Source organism: Apis cerana, linkage group LG5, assembly GCF_029169275.1.
Source record: "Apis cerana isolate GH-2021 linkage group LG5, AcerK_1.0, whole genome shotgun sequence".
Lineage (NCBI taxonomy): Eukaryota > Metazoa > Arthropoda > Insecta > Hymenoptera > Apidae > Apis > Apis cerana.
This window is the reverse complement of record NC_083856.1, coordinates 332,874-349,612: the sequence shown is the minus strand read 5'-3', so window position 1 is coordinate 349,612 and position 16,739 is coordinate 332,874. Positions and strand designations below refer to the sequence as shown.

At 18.5% G+C, this 16,739-nt stretch overlaps 3 protein-coding genes across 7 annotated transcripts; 1 reads left to right on the top strand and 2 right to left on the bottom strand.

Moving 5' to 3' along the window:
- Positions 1-1,077: 1,077 nt before the first annotated feature.
- On the top strand, positions 1,078-8,573 carry LOC108001385 (eukaryotic translation initiation factor 3 subunit J). 2 transcript variants are annotated; one of them, XM_062075668.1, is made up of 7 exons: positions 1,078-1,349; positions 4,891-5,031; positions 5,122-5,204; positions 5,727-5,840; positions 6,042-6,180; positions 7,880-8,044; positions 8,302-8,573. In XM_062075668.1, exons 2-7 carry the CDS (start codon positions 5,016-5,018, stop codon positions 8,493-8,495), a joined length of 711 nt encoding a protein of 236 aa, XP_061931652.1. In that variant the 5' UTR covers positions 1,078-1,349; positions 4,891-5,015; the 3' UTR covers positions 8,496-8,573. The 2 variants fall into 2 exon arrangements, with proteins under 2 accessions (XP_061931652.1, XP_061931651.1); XM_062075667.1 differs by having other exon boundaries at positions 1,111-1,349; positions 4,835-5,031.
- Positions 1,836-4,934, bottom strand: LOC108001381 (protein CLEC16A homolog). 4 transcript variants are annotated; one of them, XM_062075663.1, is made up of 5 exons: positions 4,276-4,724; positions 3,974-4,193; positions 3,439-3,619; positions 2,422-3,330; positions 1,836-2,273 (listed from the first exon to the last, which is right to left on the bottom strand). In XM_062075663.1, exons 3-5 carry the CDS (start codon positions 3,613-3,615, stop codon positions 2,265-2,267), a joined length of 1,095 nt encoding a protein of 364 aa, XP_061931647.1. In that variant the 5' UTR covers positions 3,616-3,619; positions 3,974-4,193; positions 4,276-4,724; the 3' UTR covers positions 1,836-2,264. The 4 variants fall into 4 exon arrangements, with proteins under 4 accessions (XP_061931647.1, XP_028524225.1, XP_016917853.1 ...); XM_062075664.1 differs by having other exon boundaries at positions 2,106-2,270; XM_028668424.2 differs by lacking the exon at positions 4,276-4,724 and adding an exon at positions 4,799-4,934 and having other exon boundaries at positions 1,836-3,330.
- A 1,344-nt stretch (positions 8,574-9,917) lies between the features above and the next one.
- LOC108001382 (chitinase-3-like protein 2) lies at positions 9,918-16,643 on the bottom strand. The gene is made up of 6 exons (XM_062075662.1): positions 16,438-16,643; positions 14,913-15,176; positions 14,482-14,763; positions 14,175-14,411; positions 13,452-13,875; positions 9,918-12,984 (listed from the first exon to the last, which is right to left on the bottom strand). Exons 1-6 carry the CDS (start codon positions 16,494-16,496, stop codon positions 12,841-12,843), a joined length of 1,410 nt encoding a protein of 469 aa, XP_061931646.1. The 5' UTR covers positions 16,497-16,643; the 3' UTR covers positions 9,918-12,840.
- Between the last annotated feature and the right edge of the window lie 96 nt (positions 16,644-16,739).

Sequence of the window (16,739 nt, the reverse complement as noted above, 5' to 3'; positions counted from 1 at the left end):
TCTATTTATTTAAAATTATTTTATTCATTTAAAATGTTAAAGAATTTAAACTTAAAATCATTATTTTCAATTATTTCATATATAATTATTTTTTTCAATTATAAATTATACCATTCAAACAAAGCTTTAATTATAGAAATAGGAATTGTTAATATGAATAATATATATTGTAATTTTTCTTATAAAAAGCTTGCGATCTAATTTTTTCAATAATTAAAATAACATAAAATTTAAATATGAACAATAAAAAGTATTAAAATATAAATTAAAATTTTTTAAAAAGTTTCACAATCGATATTCACTATAAATAATAATAATAAATTGAAATAATTATCAATCCTATTAACTACAATCGTATTATTGGTGAATTTTATAGGAATTGAATAGAAAAATTTTATTTTTTTTAAATAATTTTTTTTTCTACAATCATATTTTTTTAACATTGATTTTGAAATATTAAAATATATATATAATAAAAAAATATATATAATATATAAAATATATATATTTCTATATTATTATTATTATTATTATTTCTATTATTATATTTCTATATTATTATTGTTATATTATATATACCATTATTATTATATTTCTATATTATTATGAAAATTCCAATTATAATTTAAAATATTCTTTTTATGTATTATTGTATTCTAATATATTTTTAGTAAATAAACATAAACAAAATAAATAAAAAATAGTAATAGTAATGATTATATACTTAGTAGTAGAATAGTATATACTAAGAAAAAAAATTATTTTTTATATTATTTAAATTATATTATTATTTAAATTTATTAAATATTAAAATTTATATTATTTAAATACAATCGATTTCAGTTATTAATATTATTATTATTATAATGAGTATCAATATTGGTTTGATTTATTGATTTCGAAATTAAATAAAGTCATATTTTATTATGCAAATGAAGTTTTATTAAAAATCTTATTTAAAAAAATATTGTTGTTTATTTTTATTCATTTTTATGTACCATCATAATTCATAATATTATTATGATATTATATAATATTACTATTTATATATATATATATATATATATATATATATATATTAAATGGACAATTTAAATTTTATTCTATATCAACTTTAATATTATATGAATAAAAATATTCATAGATGTATATTTATTTAAAAAATATACATGTTTAATTATTATTTTAAATAGTTATTTTTTTATAATTATTTATAATTAAATAGTTATAATGTAAGAAATATAAAAGCCGTGATAAAGAACAAATAAAAAAAATTTTTGAAAATAAAGCTAAAATTGCTAGAATAAGGAATAAAATGGTTGATAATGAAGTATAAAATAATAAAATGGGTAAGCAACGTATATCATGTAACTTTATCGAATGAATCAACATTGCGGTGAATCTTTTGTAATTTTTATTCTTGTTATTGGCGACATTTTGTTTCTAATGCTGGCAATCAAAATTATGATGTAAAATCTGGCCAAGAGTGAAAGTAGTAATATAATTTAGAAATAAAAGCAACGGATATTCTATTATATATTGTTTGGTCTTATTTTAACAATATAATATAAATAAAACATCCGTTATTTTTCCCTTCTTTTCCCAAGTTTCATTAGTACTGCTATAAGTTTCTTTTATTTTTTCTAATAATCATATTTTCGCAATGCTGATAAGTTTAGAGGTTTGGATTGCTGATCAAAACTTCTGGGATTGAATTTTGAGTGGGTTTTTTCATATTTTTTTTCGCACTTACAGTAATGATTATAAATAAATTTATTGCACATTAGAAATAATTTGTCTCTATAAAAAAAAATAATTTATACCATTATAGTAAATGCGATTTGTTAATCTGTTTTATTGATCATATTTTTATTCATATTTATTAACAAAAATATAATAAAAACACAATATAATAACAAATCAAGTATGTAAAAACAAAAAAATCACATATTGTTATTTAATAATTATAAAAAAAAAATTTGTGAAAACTATACATATGTAGTTTCATTAACTTTTTTAACTATTTGTTATTGATTCAAATATAAGTATATATTTGAAAGATTTAAGGAAAAATAGAATAGGAAAAAAAATTGTAAGCAAATTAACATTGTTAAAGTATTCTTACATATTGTTAAGTAAGCATTGTTAAAGTATTTTCTAATCTTCATCATAACCATAGACATGAGAATTTCCATTATCTTCCAATTTTATTTTATTCAAAAAAGAATTATAAGCTATAGTGAATCCTCTTCCAGTACTAATTTTCATTCCTTCTGTAAAAATATTTGCTGCTATTCTTGATTTTAAATGAATACTATTTTGAGATTCAATTTTACTTTGTTTATGCAAGTTTAATTGAAGATTATTATTTTTTCCATAGTTTGTTTGCATTTCAGAATTATTTTTTCGAGAAATACATACCTTTGTTTTAAAATCAGTCTTCACTTCTAAAATATTTTTTTTGATCTTAGAAATATTTTGAGATGATACAGCTATATTACTTTCTTCTTCAGAAACATTTTCTTTTTCTTCTTCGTCAGAAATATTTTTCAAAATTAAATTTTCTTTTTTTGATAAACTACTATCTATATCCATAGAAATTCTATTTAGTTTAGAAATGTTTTGAGATAACGTAACTACATTGTTTTTTTCTTCAAAAACATTTTTTTTTTCTTCTTCGTCAAAAATACTTTTTAAAATTAAATTTCCTTTCTTTGAAGAATTATTACCTATTTCTACAAAAATTTTATTTACCTTAGATATATTTTGAAATGATGTTTGAAATGCAGCTACATTATTTCCTTCTTTAGAAATATTTTCTTTTTCTTCTTCATCAGAAATATTTTTTGAAATTAAATTTTCTTTTCTTGAAGAATTATAACTATTATCTATATCTATAGAAACTTTATTTAGTTTAGAAATAAGATAATTAGTAAGATCTTGATTACATAATATTGCCTTAGGTAATTGTTTAGGAGCTTTTAATGGTTCATCAAAGTCAGTTTTCTGTTTTATAATACTTATTTTACTATTATTATTGCTTATATTATTATTATTTTCAAGAAACAATATTCTATCTCTTTCAAATTGCCGAAATTCTTTTTTTTCTGATTTTGACATAGCAATTGGTAATCTAATTATATTTTTATCTTCTGTTTGTTTTACTGGATTATATGTTGGATTATTTCCAGACCAGTCTTCGTTAGATATATTTGGTTGTACATTACATGCATCTTCTAATGAAATTATTCCAATATCTTGCTCATCTTGCCCAAGTACATATTGTTCACATATTACATTTGCTCTAGATGGGCACATTGAAAGGTGATGCTGCAAATAAAAAAAAGAAAAGTTTTTAATTTTTCTTTTTAATTCTTAAATATCAAATTTCCAATCTAACTATCTAATTAATTAAATATATACTTTAATTTGATTTACCTCATATTCTTCTGGTTCTAATAAATGTGATGAATTAAATTCACAATTAATTTTAGTGTCTTTAATACATTTTTCATATTGTTTACTACATTTTGTGAGGTGTATTTGAAATCGAGACTTTAAAATTCGATGTGATTTGTTATATGGGCATGTAACATAAGCCTCAAAGTCATTCATTTTTCTATAAAAAATAGAATAAAAAGAAAAAAAAATAAAATATATATTTTTAAATATACATTTTTTTACTAATATTTAACTAATATTTTTTTACTAATATTTAACTAATATTTTTTTACTAATATTTTAAATGTCATATTTTGTCTTTTATATTTTCTTTCTCATTAAACTAATTTATAAAATAACTTATAAAAATACTAAAAAAATAAAATTTTATATCTTTTATTCATATTAAAAAATTCATAATTAGAACTAAAAAAATTAATCAGAAAATCAAAATCAAGTTTAAATTTTTACATTAATAACGAAATTTATTATATTCAAATATATAAAAGATTTGTATGTTTCTTAATCTTACATTTCAAATTAACATATAAAATATTGTTTATGTCAATATTCTTATGATGATTATAATTACTTAAAAATTCATAGTCAATAATATTCTATACTTATAATTTATTCATTCTATTAAATCGCACATAATTCACACAATTCGCACAACCAACTTGTACAGATATTGCGGTACAAATATTTACATCATATATATACAATAGTTAACAGAATGTTTCAATAACGTCCTAAAAGAAAAAAAAATTATTTAAATTTGTAACTAACTTATACTATGTAACTCTTATCAAATATAAAACAATTTATATATACCTTATTAAATATTGTAATTCACAAATAATTTGTATAGATTCAAGAATTTTAATTAAATTTATTTATAAAATTTCAATCAAATTACATAAAAAAATAGATCTTATGATTATATAAAATATTTTATTTTACTATTAATTTTAAATATCAATTTAATTGAATTTTATGTTTTCAAAGCAAATTATATTGTGATAAAATATAACAATATTTAATAATAACAAATATTACATATTAATTTTATAAAATTTAAGTTTTTAATAAAATGAATAAAATAAATGAATGAATATAATAAATTCAATAAATAATTATAAAAAATAAATTTATATATATTTCTACGTGTTTTAGAATTTATAACCTTATTATTGAACTTTTTATTTTACAAAAAAAGAAAAAATAAGCAATAATAATCTCCTTTTTTTAAATAAATCTTTTTTCGCTAAAAATTATTCGATTATTATTATACATATTCATTATTTTTACAATATTTATTTTCATTATAAAAATTAAGAAAATAATAGTTGTTTACTTTAAATAATTGCTATATTGATATTTGAACATGGAGTATCCAATCTTGAACGTATGTAATTTGAGTTTCACCACCACTATCTTGCAAAAAAGGCACACGCTTTCCTCGCGCAGTATGGCTCGCTTGATTCCAGTCGTGATCTGTTCGACCACGTTAGTTCGAAGAGATTTTGTTTCATTTATAAACGAAATCGTGCGCAAATAATCCAAAATACATCATGGATGATGAATGGGGTACGTATAAATTAATTTTCCGTCATTTAATTATTAAGTGGTCCATGTTTTCTCGAAACTATAAAATCATTTTAACCTTCAACTTTACAGATGTCGAAAATGCTGAAGCGAAATTCGACCTCGCTATTAGATCCAACAAGTGGGAGGGTGAAGACGAAGACGAAGATGTCAAGGTTCTGTCTTACTGACTTCCATTTTAATTTTACATAAATTGTTTGAAATTTGTCATTAATGCGACAAACCATAAGTATGGTTAACCTTTCATAAAACTAATCAACGTGAGTCGAATAACGTGATAATTGATTATTGTTGATTGGTTATTGTCTTCGAATTTAAATTGATTAATAATTAATACGAGTGAAATGAAATTGTAGTTAGTTTTTATAATTAGTAATTATTAGTTTTTAATTTATTATCAATATATTATGTATAATTGTAAATCGAATTTTATACATTGAAAAATTTATTAAATTTATTTTAATTTTAAAAAAATATCATAAATATATGTTAAATAGTTGTATAATATTTAAATACGTATAATATAATTATTAATTTTAAAGAAAATAAAATTTAATTATTGCAGTATTTAAAATCATAAAATTTAAATTATTTTAATAAGTCCTTACAAGATTAAAATACACTAAGTATATTAAAAAGGATTAAATGTTTGTACAATAATTTAAAAAAATCAACAGGATAGTTGGGAAGATGTCGAAGAAGAAAAGAAAGATGTAGAAAAACCTGCAGAAGTGCCTAAAGCTAAGCCAAAGCCAAAGAAAGCTTTGGCAGAAAGAATTGAAGAACGTGAGGTATTTTTCTTTTTATTAAATTATTTTACTTAATAAAATTATTTGATTAATATTTTTTTATTTAGTATTTCATTTATATATAAATGCAAATTTGGTTATCTATTTAATTTTTTATTTGAATTTATATTCTGACATATTTTGATATTATTTTATATAATATCATTATTATATCATTACAAATATTAATTTTTTTAATTATAGAAAAAGGCAAGAGCAGAGGCAGAAAGAAAAGCTAAAGAAAAAGAGGAAGCATTAACACCTGAGGAAAGGAGAGCAGAACAATTAAGACGTCAAAGGCTCCAAGAAGAAGCTGATCTACGTCTTGCCATGGAAACTTTCGGTTTGTCCAACCTTGTTGATTTTTCTCATCGCAAGCCGCACAAAACTGAGAAGAAATGACTTCATTAAAAATTTCTACTTATTAACTCTTTGCACTCCTATTTCCACTCTTATATCCTATTTGAATAATTTATGAAACTACATAGTCAGTTTTCATCAATATGTGATAAGTTGATAAAAGTATTAAATTTAGTATTTTACTTACAAGAGATTAGAAAGTGTGTATTAATTTATTTTTTAAGTATTTGATTTTTGCTATTGCAAATCTATTATCTTTTCTGTAATTTTACATGAAAATGAAACATAAAGCAAAATTATAGAAAAGTATATTAGTTTATAAATTTAAATATAAGTATTTTATTTTTATTTTTATTTTTAAAATTTAAATACAAGTTACAAACTTTGTAATAATATTTTTTTTATAATGAATCTTTAACTTAATATTTAATTTTATTAATTATTTGTAGAAATTAATATTTTTTAAATTGAAAAATTACATTTAAATTTAAGTTTTTTAACTTAATTCTATATTTTTCTATAAATTCATAAATTCTATATTTTTTAAATGCATTTTATTTTTATCATAATTTAAAAGAAATCTTCAAAAATAAATATTAAATATTATAATATTAAATATTTAACATTTGGAACGCAAAGAGTTGATTATATATTCATATCTTAATAAAAGTTTTTATTAATTTTATTTTATTTTAAAGCTTTAATTTTCATAAATTTATATACAATATATTTGTCAAAACTAAATTTTTACTATGTTATTTTTAAGTACATTCCATCTAACAAAGTAATTATATACTTAATATAAATTGTCCTACAGTTTTTTCATTTTTACAAGGATGATATTAAGTATTTTTTTATATAAATTAATATTAGTATATAAAGTAATTATAAAAAAATTCTGAATATATACTTAGAATATATAATTATTTAATCTTAATCTTACTATTGTAAAGATTAATAAAGTTTGGGACATATTCAAAGTTTTATATTATAAATATATTATAAATATTATACATGTTTATTATTGCAATTGCAATAATTACATGTTAATTATTAATTTTTTTTAAATCTTATTTTTTTTAATTTAAATTCAATTAAAAATATTAACTTGATGTCAGGAACTGTACCAGAAGTGTAAATCATGTACTCCAATCAGTTAATATAATTTTTGAGGAAAATCTAAAATTGTTATTGTATAAAAAATAAACATTTCTATTTCATGAAAAAATAATGCAGACGTGTCTTATTTATCAACATTGAATTCCTGTACCGTTCCTGATAAATATTTAATTTTCTATAATAAGTTATATATTAATGATTAATATGTATGTTCAATTTTTTAAAAGACTTAAAAATGTCTATTCATTATAACATAAAAATTTGTATAATTCAATTTATACATCTTTTTGTTTAGAGAATATATTTATTTAAAAGTATTATTTTCATATCAATTTTTATATTTTTATTTTATTATTAATTTAATTTGAATAATTAAATTTATATACATATTTTTGTATTGTAATTATATACAAATATTTTTTGTATATAATTATATATTTGCATATTGTACTACTACATTATTTAATTACTTTTTACATTTGTAATCAAAGTATAAAAAATATAATAAATATATTAATATATATTTATATTTATTCTTTTATTAATTTTTTTTTCTATTTTAGGTGTGACTGAAGAATCTGTATTGAGCTTGGATACCACAGTACCTAACACAAAAGAAGAATTTGAGCAGTATGGAAGTGTACTTACACAAAAGCTGAACCAACTTGCTAAACACTCTGAGTTTCCTTTATTTGGAGAAGAACTTATTAAATCTGTTGCTCTTAATTGTAAGTATATTATAAAAATAAATTATAACATTTACATAATTGTAATGCTATAGAAATTTAAAAAAGAATTAAATTGAATATAAAAAAATTATATTTTAATGATTAATATATTTGTTCTTTTATTATAAATGATTATATATTAAACAAATTAATACATTTTAATAAAACAATTTATTGTTTAATATATTTATATATTTATATTTTTTGACGTAATAGTTTTGTATTTAATTATGAGATTTTATTGCTCTTTTTTGCAGTACCCTCATCACATTTGAAGAAAGTTAAAACATTGGTTGATAATTTGTTGATTGAAAAGCAAAGAATCGAAAAAGCAGAAAAGGCGAAAAAGAACAAGGGCAAGGGAAAGGCAAAATTGAAAATTGAAGGTGACAACACTCTTTTGAGCGAATACGGCGACTATGTTTACGATGATTACGACGATTTCATGTAGCGACCTTTTCATCCTATATTCTTATTATTCCCTAATTCCTTTTCTAGTCGCCTAAATACACGCAGATGGTTATTAACATTTTTTGAAATTTTATATCCTTTATTCTCTCTTTATATTTGAATTTTTTATCTTTTTATTTTTAAGTATTGATTAGAGATTGCAATTTTAAATATTTTTTTCCTAGAATTTCATATTATGTATATATGTATATATGTATATATATACATCCGGCCAAATAATATGTATAAGTGAATAGAGTAAATCCTTTAAAAAAAATTTATTTCTATTTTTTTATCGAGACTTCAAAAAAATCAAATTTGAAAATTTTTTTAAGTACAAATAAAATTAATTTATTTTCAATTGGATATGAATGAATTATTAATAGGAAGTGAAATAAAATTATCTTACATAGAAATAAGCAAAAAATATAGAATAAAATTATATTGTTTTAATTTTTTTTTTTTTTAAATTTAACATATACAATTAAAAAAACCGTATAATTGAAAAATTGCTTTTTTTGAAAACTAATTTAAACAAGATTATTATAAAATTAATTTATATTTTTTATTTATTTTTATATAACAATATATTAAAATAATTTCCTATTAATAATTTATTTGAATCTAATTGGAAATTAATCAATTTCACTTATATTCAAAAAATTTTCAAATTCGATTTTGTTAAAAATGAAATCTCGAATAAAAAAATTTTATTTTTTTTTTGTTTAATAAAGAATCATCCTATGCCTACTTGTATATATTATTTGACCAGATATTTTATTTATATATATATATATATGTATATATATATATATATATATGTATACATATCATTATGTATATGTTTATACATATGTTATATGTAGTATATATATATTATATATATATATATATATATATATATATATATATATATGTATATGTATATACATAAAATGTTAAAAAATACGATAATAAGAACAATTTTAACATAGAATTTTAAAGAGAACTTAGAATTAGAGAATTCTATTGATTTAAACTATTAATAATTTCAAAAAGTCAATAATTTTCAAATGTATGCGAAAGCATAGTCACATTTATTGTATTGATTTATAAATCAATTTTTAATTAATTAACATAAATTCATATATCAATTCAAAATTCTAATATTGAAAAAATGTAATACTAATATTATTAATGAAATTATAATATAAAACGAATGAATTAATAAACAGTAGGATAATTTGTTGAATGAAAGATTTATTCTTCAAAACAAATTTTATGTGTCAGTAGTCGTATTCACGAAATTGTGCAAAAAAATTATTTAATTTTATATTAATTATATAACTGTTCTTTTTATAATACATGATTATTTATATAATACTTTATAGAAGTAATATTTTTTTTTTAAATTGAAATCTCTAACATGAAAAAAATTAAAAACTTGATTTAATAATACTTTTTATTAAATTTTTCATTACATGAATAGAAGATATGCATAGTGAAATGAAAACATCACATACATTAATTAAGTTAAAAATTCTATTCAGACATAGACGAATTTTTAATATTTAAAACTATCTTATAGAATTTTTTATCTTTACTGCAATAAAACTAAGAGAATACCATTTATTTTAATAAACTAAAAACATTTTTCTTTTTTATGTTTTCATAATTTAATTTATTAATTCTAATAATAATAATATCTAATAAATAAAATTATTTCTTTATAATTAAATTATATGCATACATTTTTTATATATTTGATATCTGACTTTGATTACAATAAAATAATTTTTATTAAATAACAAATCATTTTCATAGTTTTATTGCAATAATAATTTTTAGTAATATTTTATTAATTTTTATAACATTAAATAAATAATACGGTAATTCTTATTTTCCTTGTGGTAAGCAATTTTACTACAATCAATTTATTAATTTCATTATAATAAATATGTTTTCAAGTATACGCAAGTTATTTTTTAAATTTATAATAATATGGCACATTTTATTTCAACATTTGATTATATAATTCGATAATAAAATTAAAACTAATAAATTTAAACAAATTAATTAGTAGAAAAATAATACATGAATTTTAAAAATAATATTATTTAAATTATGTTTTTCAACTGAAATTGAAAACAAACTTCTTAAAAAAAAAAATTATAATATTTTTAAATGTATATCACTATACAATATAATGTAAATATAATTCTTTTTAATTTTTAATTTAAAATTTTTAAAAAATATTGAAAATTTTAATCTAAGAAACTGTAATATAATCATCTCAAAATTATTTAATAAAAAATATTTTTAAAATTAATTAATTAATTAAATTATCATTATAATGCAATTAAATAGAATAATTATTTTTAATAATTATATATATTAAATTATATATTTCATAATATCTATCACATGTAGATTTTTGATTTCTAAATTTAAAAACAAATCATTTTTTTTAAATGCTATTAAAGCAAATTTTTTAAAAATGATTATAATATTCATTATATAATAATAATATCAATAATTATATAGAAATAATAATATAAAAAAAATTACGGCAAATTCAATATCAAAATATTAATATAATTTACTAATTTAAGAACTAATGTTGAATTAATTATAATACTAAAAAGAAAAAATCATTAATCTAAACATTTTTATTTCTTGAAATTATTCTAATATTAAATTCTGAAATTTTATTTATTAAAAAAATTTTAATTTTTTGTAAACTAATTTATTATTACTATGCTATTACTATGCTTATTAATTTATTATTTATATATTTTCATAAATATAATTTAACATTTATCTTGTTTTAATTTTATTTATTTTTTATATAAATTTTTAAATTAGCACTTATCAACATTTATAAGAACAATACATATCAATAATTGCATATTAAACTATAAATAAGTAAAATAAAAATAAAATAATTATTACTAAAATAATAAAAATAATTGTTGCTAATTATAATTAATAGATACATGTTTGTACATATAATATTATATATATGTATATATAATTTTGTATCATAGAAAAATTAATGAAATTATTTGAATAAGAAATATATTAGCAACAATAAATTTTAAAAATAATGGGAAATAGGATAAATACTAATTTTGTGATATATGATTAATAATTGCAACTTAAATGCCCACAATTAATAAAATTACACAATTAAATTATGTGCAATGAAGTAATTATTTAAAAAATGGATATAAGTAAGTTGCACATTTATAAAATGGGAACATTGTTCTAAAAAATATTGGTCAGTAAGAATGAAATAAGAAAACTATAAGCTGTAAGGAATAGTGCAATATTTATATGCAAATATATATAGCATGTCCATATAAATATTTAATATTCATTATTTTTCAAAAATTCTTAATAATTCTAATAAAAAAATGTTTTGAATAAATGTTAATTATAGATCAATTACTTATATATTTTGATATTAGATATTTTTAAAAATTACCATTGATTTTCTTTAAAATATCTCAAATTTTGATTCTTTATTTTTTAATAATGATATTTAATACTTTATTTTCTATTAAATAAATTTAAGTTCTTGAATTAAAAGTCATTTGAAAATTATTGAACTTGTTTCTGTATCAGCTACAATTTTTGAAATAAAAAATTATAATTATATCGAAAAAAAAATATTATTTATAAATCTTTAATATTCAAATATATAAGCAATTGATAATTAATTTTTATTCAAAACATTTTATTGGAATGCATAATTATTTTATTGGAATACATAATAAGCGTTTGCATATACTTACAGAACTTTCCAAAAAAACGTGTATTTAAGTGATCTAATCAAATAGTAATATTTGCGCATAAAGATTTTTAACAAGTATTTATATTACAAATAAATTAATTTCTATCTTTATCATTAGATTTATATTACAAGAATTTTCATTCAAAATCAATACATATATATTATTAATAAATTTTCTACTATTAATCTTTAATTTTTTTTCATATATGACTATAAATGATATATAATGATATTATATTCTAATAATAAAAAAAAGAATATATAATTTCAATATTTAATTTTTAAATTAAAATTATAATTGCATTTTATTACATGCAAATAATTGCAAATATAAATTTTTATATAATGAAAAATGTTCTTTTGAAAGAGAAAGAATTATGTATATAAAATTATTTTTGTTTTCATCATAATAATATTATGATACTATATTAAATAATATTTTTAGAATGAATAATAATTTTGAAAAATTAAATATTTTAATTAAAAATTAATAATAATTAATTAAATAGTTTAGGAATGCAATATTTCTATGAGGAATGTAAATTATAACAAAAAGTTTTTCAAAAATGCATTAATTTTCTTGATACCTGAGGATTTTCATAATAGTACGAGTTAAAGGAAAGCTTTCATTAAATTTACATGTATTATTCCAATCATCAACATTTAAAGACAGTATCATTGCACCACCAAAATTATTTGCTCGAATCCATTCAGCCTAAAACACAATATAGTTTATTAGAATATTTCATAATTTCTTTATTATTTCAATTTTATAATATTTAATTTTTTAAATTTAATTAGAATCCCTATTAATTATTAAAATTTTTAATATAAAATAATATATTATATTGTAGAATAATATATAATATTGTAAAATACATTTAAAAAGTCAATGCTAGAATATATTTGAAAAAAAAATCAAATATAACAATTATTATAAATATATTAAAGTTATTAAAAATATCAATTAAGACTTATTAAGTTATAAATAATTTAAATTTGTATTAGATGAAACAAAATAAAATGAAAAGATAATTCTTAATTGTCTCATTCTATTTCTCGCTTCATTTAATGCAAACTTTAATTGATTATAATTTAATAAATAAATCATATGTCATTTTTATGTTTGTTTTAATCTCTAAAATGAATTCTGTATGATATCCCACGAATATATATTAATACCTTATAATAGATGCTTGTAATGTCATCATAAGAAATCCATTCCTTATCTTTATAAGCATAAGGAACTTTGCTTTCAAGTTCAAAAACACTTTTTGCACCATTTCGAAGGAATTCACAAACTGTAGGATAAGAAACAAAACCCATATTTCCTAATTTACCGAAGCCATTTGCTGGTGCGAGTAAACCATGATTCAGCGAATTATCTAATCTATAAGTATGGCCATAAGTAGGAATTCCAATAATTAATTTTTCTCCTGGCATTCCTTTTGAAAGCCAGTAATGAACCGAAAAATTAACATTTAGAGTAGAAAGATAACCAGATTCAGCAGCTCGTGAGAAAAGAGGCGCATTAAGTCCGGTAATTGGATAATACCATACATAAAAATGGTAGTCATATGACATCAAATTCACAAAATCTATGTACCTAAATAATAAAAATTTATATATAAATATATGAATATATAAATTATTTTTCTCATATTTTCCAACATATACATATATGCATACAATAGAAAATATAAGCAAAATAATTTTATTATTACTAATAGAAAAATGAAAATATTTTTTAAAATATCTTATTAATTGTAATTGTTAATAATTAAAAATGATTAATTTATTGAAAACTATTAATTGTTAATTTTTAATTTTAATTTATTAATTATTAATTTATTAAAAATTATGTAATATATTCATATCATAAAAAATAATATATCATTTGTTTACTTTGCCATTTCTGTAACCATATAGCTTTGGTCAACAATAGCTTGTGGAGCAGCTACTGCAACAGAAAGAATTAATGTTTCTTTTGCTCGGTAAAATTCTTTTCGTAATTCTTCTAATAATTGTACAAAACGAATTTTTTCTCGTTCATCAGCTCCAAGCCATGCAGGAAATTCCCAATCTAAGTCTAGTCCATCAAAACCAAATGTTCTTGTTACATTTAAAACTGATTTTATAAATCTATAAAATAAAATTAATATTTTAAATTCATTTTATATCTAAATAATTAAAATAAAATAAAAAAAATTACCTTTTTCTATTTGCATGATTTTTTACCATTTCTGAAAAACCTAAGTGGAGCTCATTATTGCCGCCAACACTAATCATGACCCTTAATTCAGGTTGAAACTTTTTCAAAGCAATAACTTCTTTATAGATTGATGAATTATTACCCAAATTGAGACTACAATTTACCACGCCCGCAAAACCCACGATAATATGCGTACAAAGATTAGGGTCAATGTTCGACGGACTGAGCTCCCAGAGCGTGTTCAGGTCGCTCGATATGGTGTAATAACAGACAATGATCTGCCTATGAAAAAAAACAATTTTTATTATCTATAATATTACTTCTTTTAGTATTTAATTTTTAGTAATATAATAATATTTGTAACATATAATAATATAATATATTTGTAACTTTTTGTTGGAATATATATGTTTCAAAAATAATATTTTTACCCTGAGGAATTGGTGTAGAAGTGTTGTGGCGAACTGATACTGTTGTTCCTGTTCGCATTCTGGTTCTCCTTCGTCGATTCGGCGTACATCCGAGCCCGACGTAACCACGTAACAACCTTGGCATTATCTATTGTTTCTGTATCAAATGTTTCAGTTCTTGAAGACTGAAGGATAATAATGCCTAACCATGCACGTGTTACAAAAAGAATTCCAACTATCAGAGATACCAATACTAAGCATAAAACTTGTGTTTTCCAACGTGATCTAAAAAAAAAAGAAAAATTCATATAAAATTTTGAATGATTTTGAATTACTGTTAAATTTCAATATATTATAATGAATTCATAATTCATAATTGCAATATAAAAATAATTATAGAAAAATGAATTTAATTAATAATTTAGAATAAAGTGATGAACATAAATTTTACATAATAGAGGCTATATAAAATATTAATTTGTATTTATTTTATATATATATTATATACTCCGTTTAATTTAGGTTGTTGTATCAGTAAATATAGAATAATCAATAACCATACCTGTAACTTCTGACATATATTTATATGTTTATACTTACAGCGTATTATATAAAATAAAATGAAATAATAAGAAATAAATAAAAAATTGTAAAATTCATTTAAGAAAAATTAAAATATAAAAATAATATAAATATAAAAGTAAATAGAATTACAACATTTAAACAAAAATAATCAAGTAATATTTTTTATATATTTTTATATATATATAAATATTTAATTTTATAAAAATATAATAATAATAATAATAATATCTAATTACATTTTTCATATAACTCAAGTGAATATGTTTGTAATTAATAAATAAGAATTTAATTGTTATATTTATATAATATATTTATATAATAGAAAAAATTTAAATTTATAAAAATAATTTATATATAATACAATATAAAATTAAATATAATAATTTTTATAAATATTTTTTTAAATTATTATTTTTCAAATTATTCAAAATTATCTTAAATAAAAAATTATAGAATTATTAAATAGATTAAAAGTTTATAAATTAAAAGTTTATAATTTTATTATTATTATATATTATTATCAATCATATATATATATATATATATATATATATATATATATATATATATATATATTGTTTAATGTAAAAATTATTGCATTTTATAATATATTATGATATTATATTATTATAATAAACAAATATTTATAAATTTTAACAATAAAATATTTAAAAAATGTTTTCAATAATAAAAAAATAACTATTATATTTAAAATGATTTATTTTTAATTTCTATTAAAAATGTATTTATTTATATATTTTTTAAAAAACAAAACACAAAGTTTTAATCTTAAATCATAAATATAATATAATATTAGTAAATGTATTGTATATATTAAAAAAAGAAATAAATAAATGAATATTAAACTATTTTAAGTTATTAATGATTATTAGTAATTTTCATATATGTATTTATAATATAGTACAATTAAAAGATAATGAAGAATAAAAATATAACTCACTGTCGAACGTCTGTTAACAATTCATATTTTGCCTGTGGCACAGGAATTTGCTTAACCATTGAAGGTGTAATGTTCGTCAAAAGTGACGCTTGAGGACGCTAGTCCTCCAGTGTGACTTACCACTTTTATTACTACGCCCAACGAGATATTATCTATATATATATATATATAAAATACCATATGTATATGGATGTGCATATGGATATGTAACCTAGAAATATAAAGTCTAGAGTTTTACTGTGCACAACTTTGTTCAAAGAAAAAAGCGGGAATATTTAAAATTTTCTTTTTTTGCATTAAAA

What these genes read in the sequence shown, in the direction of transcription:
- LOC108001381 (XM_028668424.2), bottom strand. Translation starts at nt 3,615, where the DNA reads ATGAATGACTTTGAGGCTTATGTTACATGCCCATATAACAAATCACAT. An exon ending in TAGAACCAGAAGAATATGAG is followed by an intron (nt 3,331 to 3,438) that starts GTAAATCAAATT and finishes TTTTATTTGCAG; the next exon opens with CATCACCTTTCAATGTGCCC.
- LOC108001385 (XM_062075668.1), top strand. An exon ending in ACGAAGACGAAGATGTCAAG is followed by an intron (nt 5,205 to 5,726) that starts GTTCTGTCTTAC and finishes AAAAATCAACAG; the next exon opens with GATAGTTGGGAAGATGTCGA. An exon ending in TCTTGCCATGGAAACTTTCG is followed by an intron (nt 6,181 to 7,879) that starts GTTTGTCCAACC and finishes TTTCTATTTTAG; the next exon opens with GTGTGACTGAAGAATCTGTA.
- LOC108001382 (XM_062075662.1), bottom strand. Translation starts at nt 16,496, where the DNA reads ATGGTTAAGCAAATTCCTGTGCCACAGGCAAAATATGAATTGTTAACA. An exon ending in TTGTTAACAGACGTTCGACA is followed by an intron (nt 15,177 to 16,437) that starts GTGAGTTATATT and finishes TTTTTTTTTTAG; the next exon opens with ATCACGTTGGAAAACACAAG. An exon ending in TTCTACACCAATTCCTCAGG is followed by an intron (nt 14,764 to 14,912) that starts GTAAAAATATTA and finishes TTTTTTTCATAG; the next exon opens with GCAGATCATTGTCTGTTATT.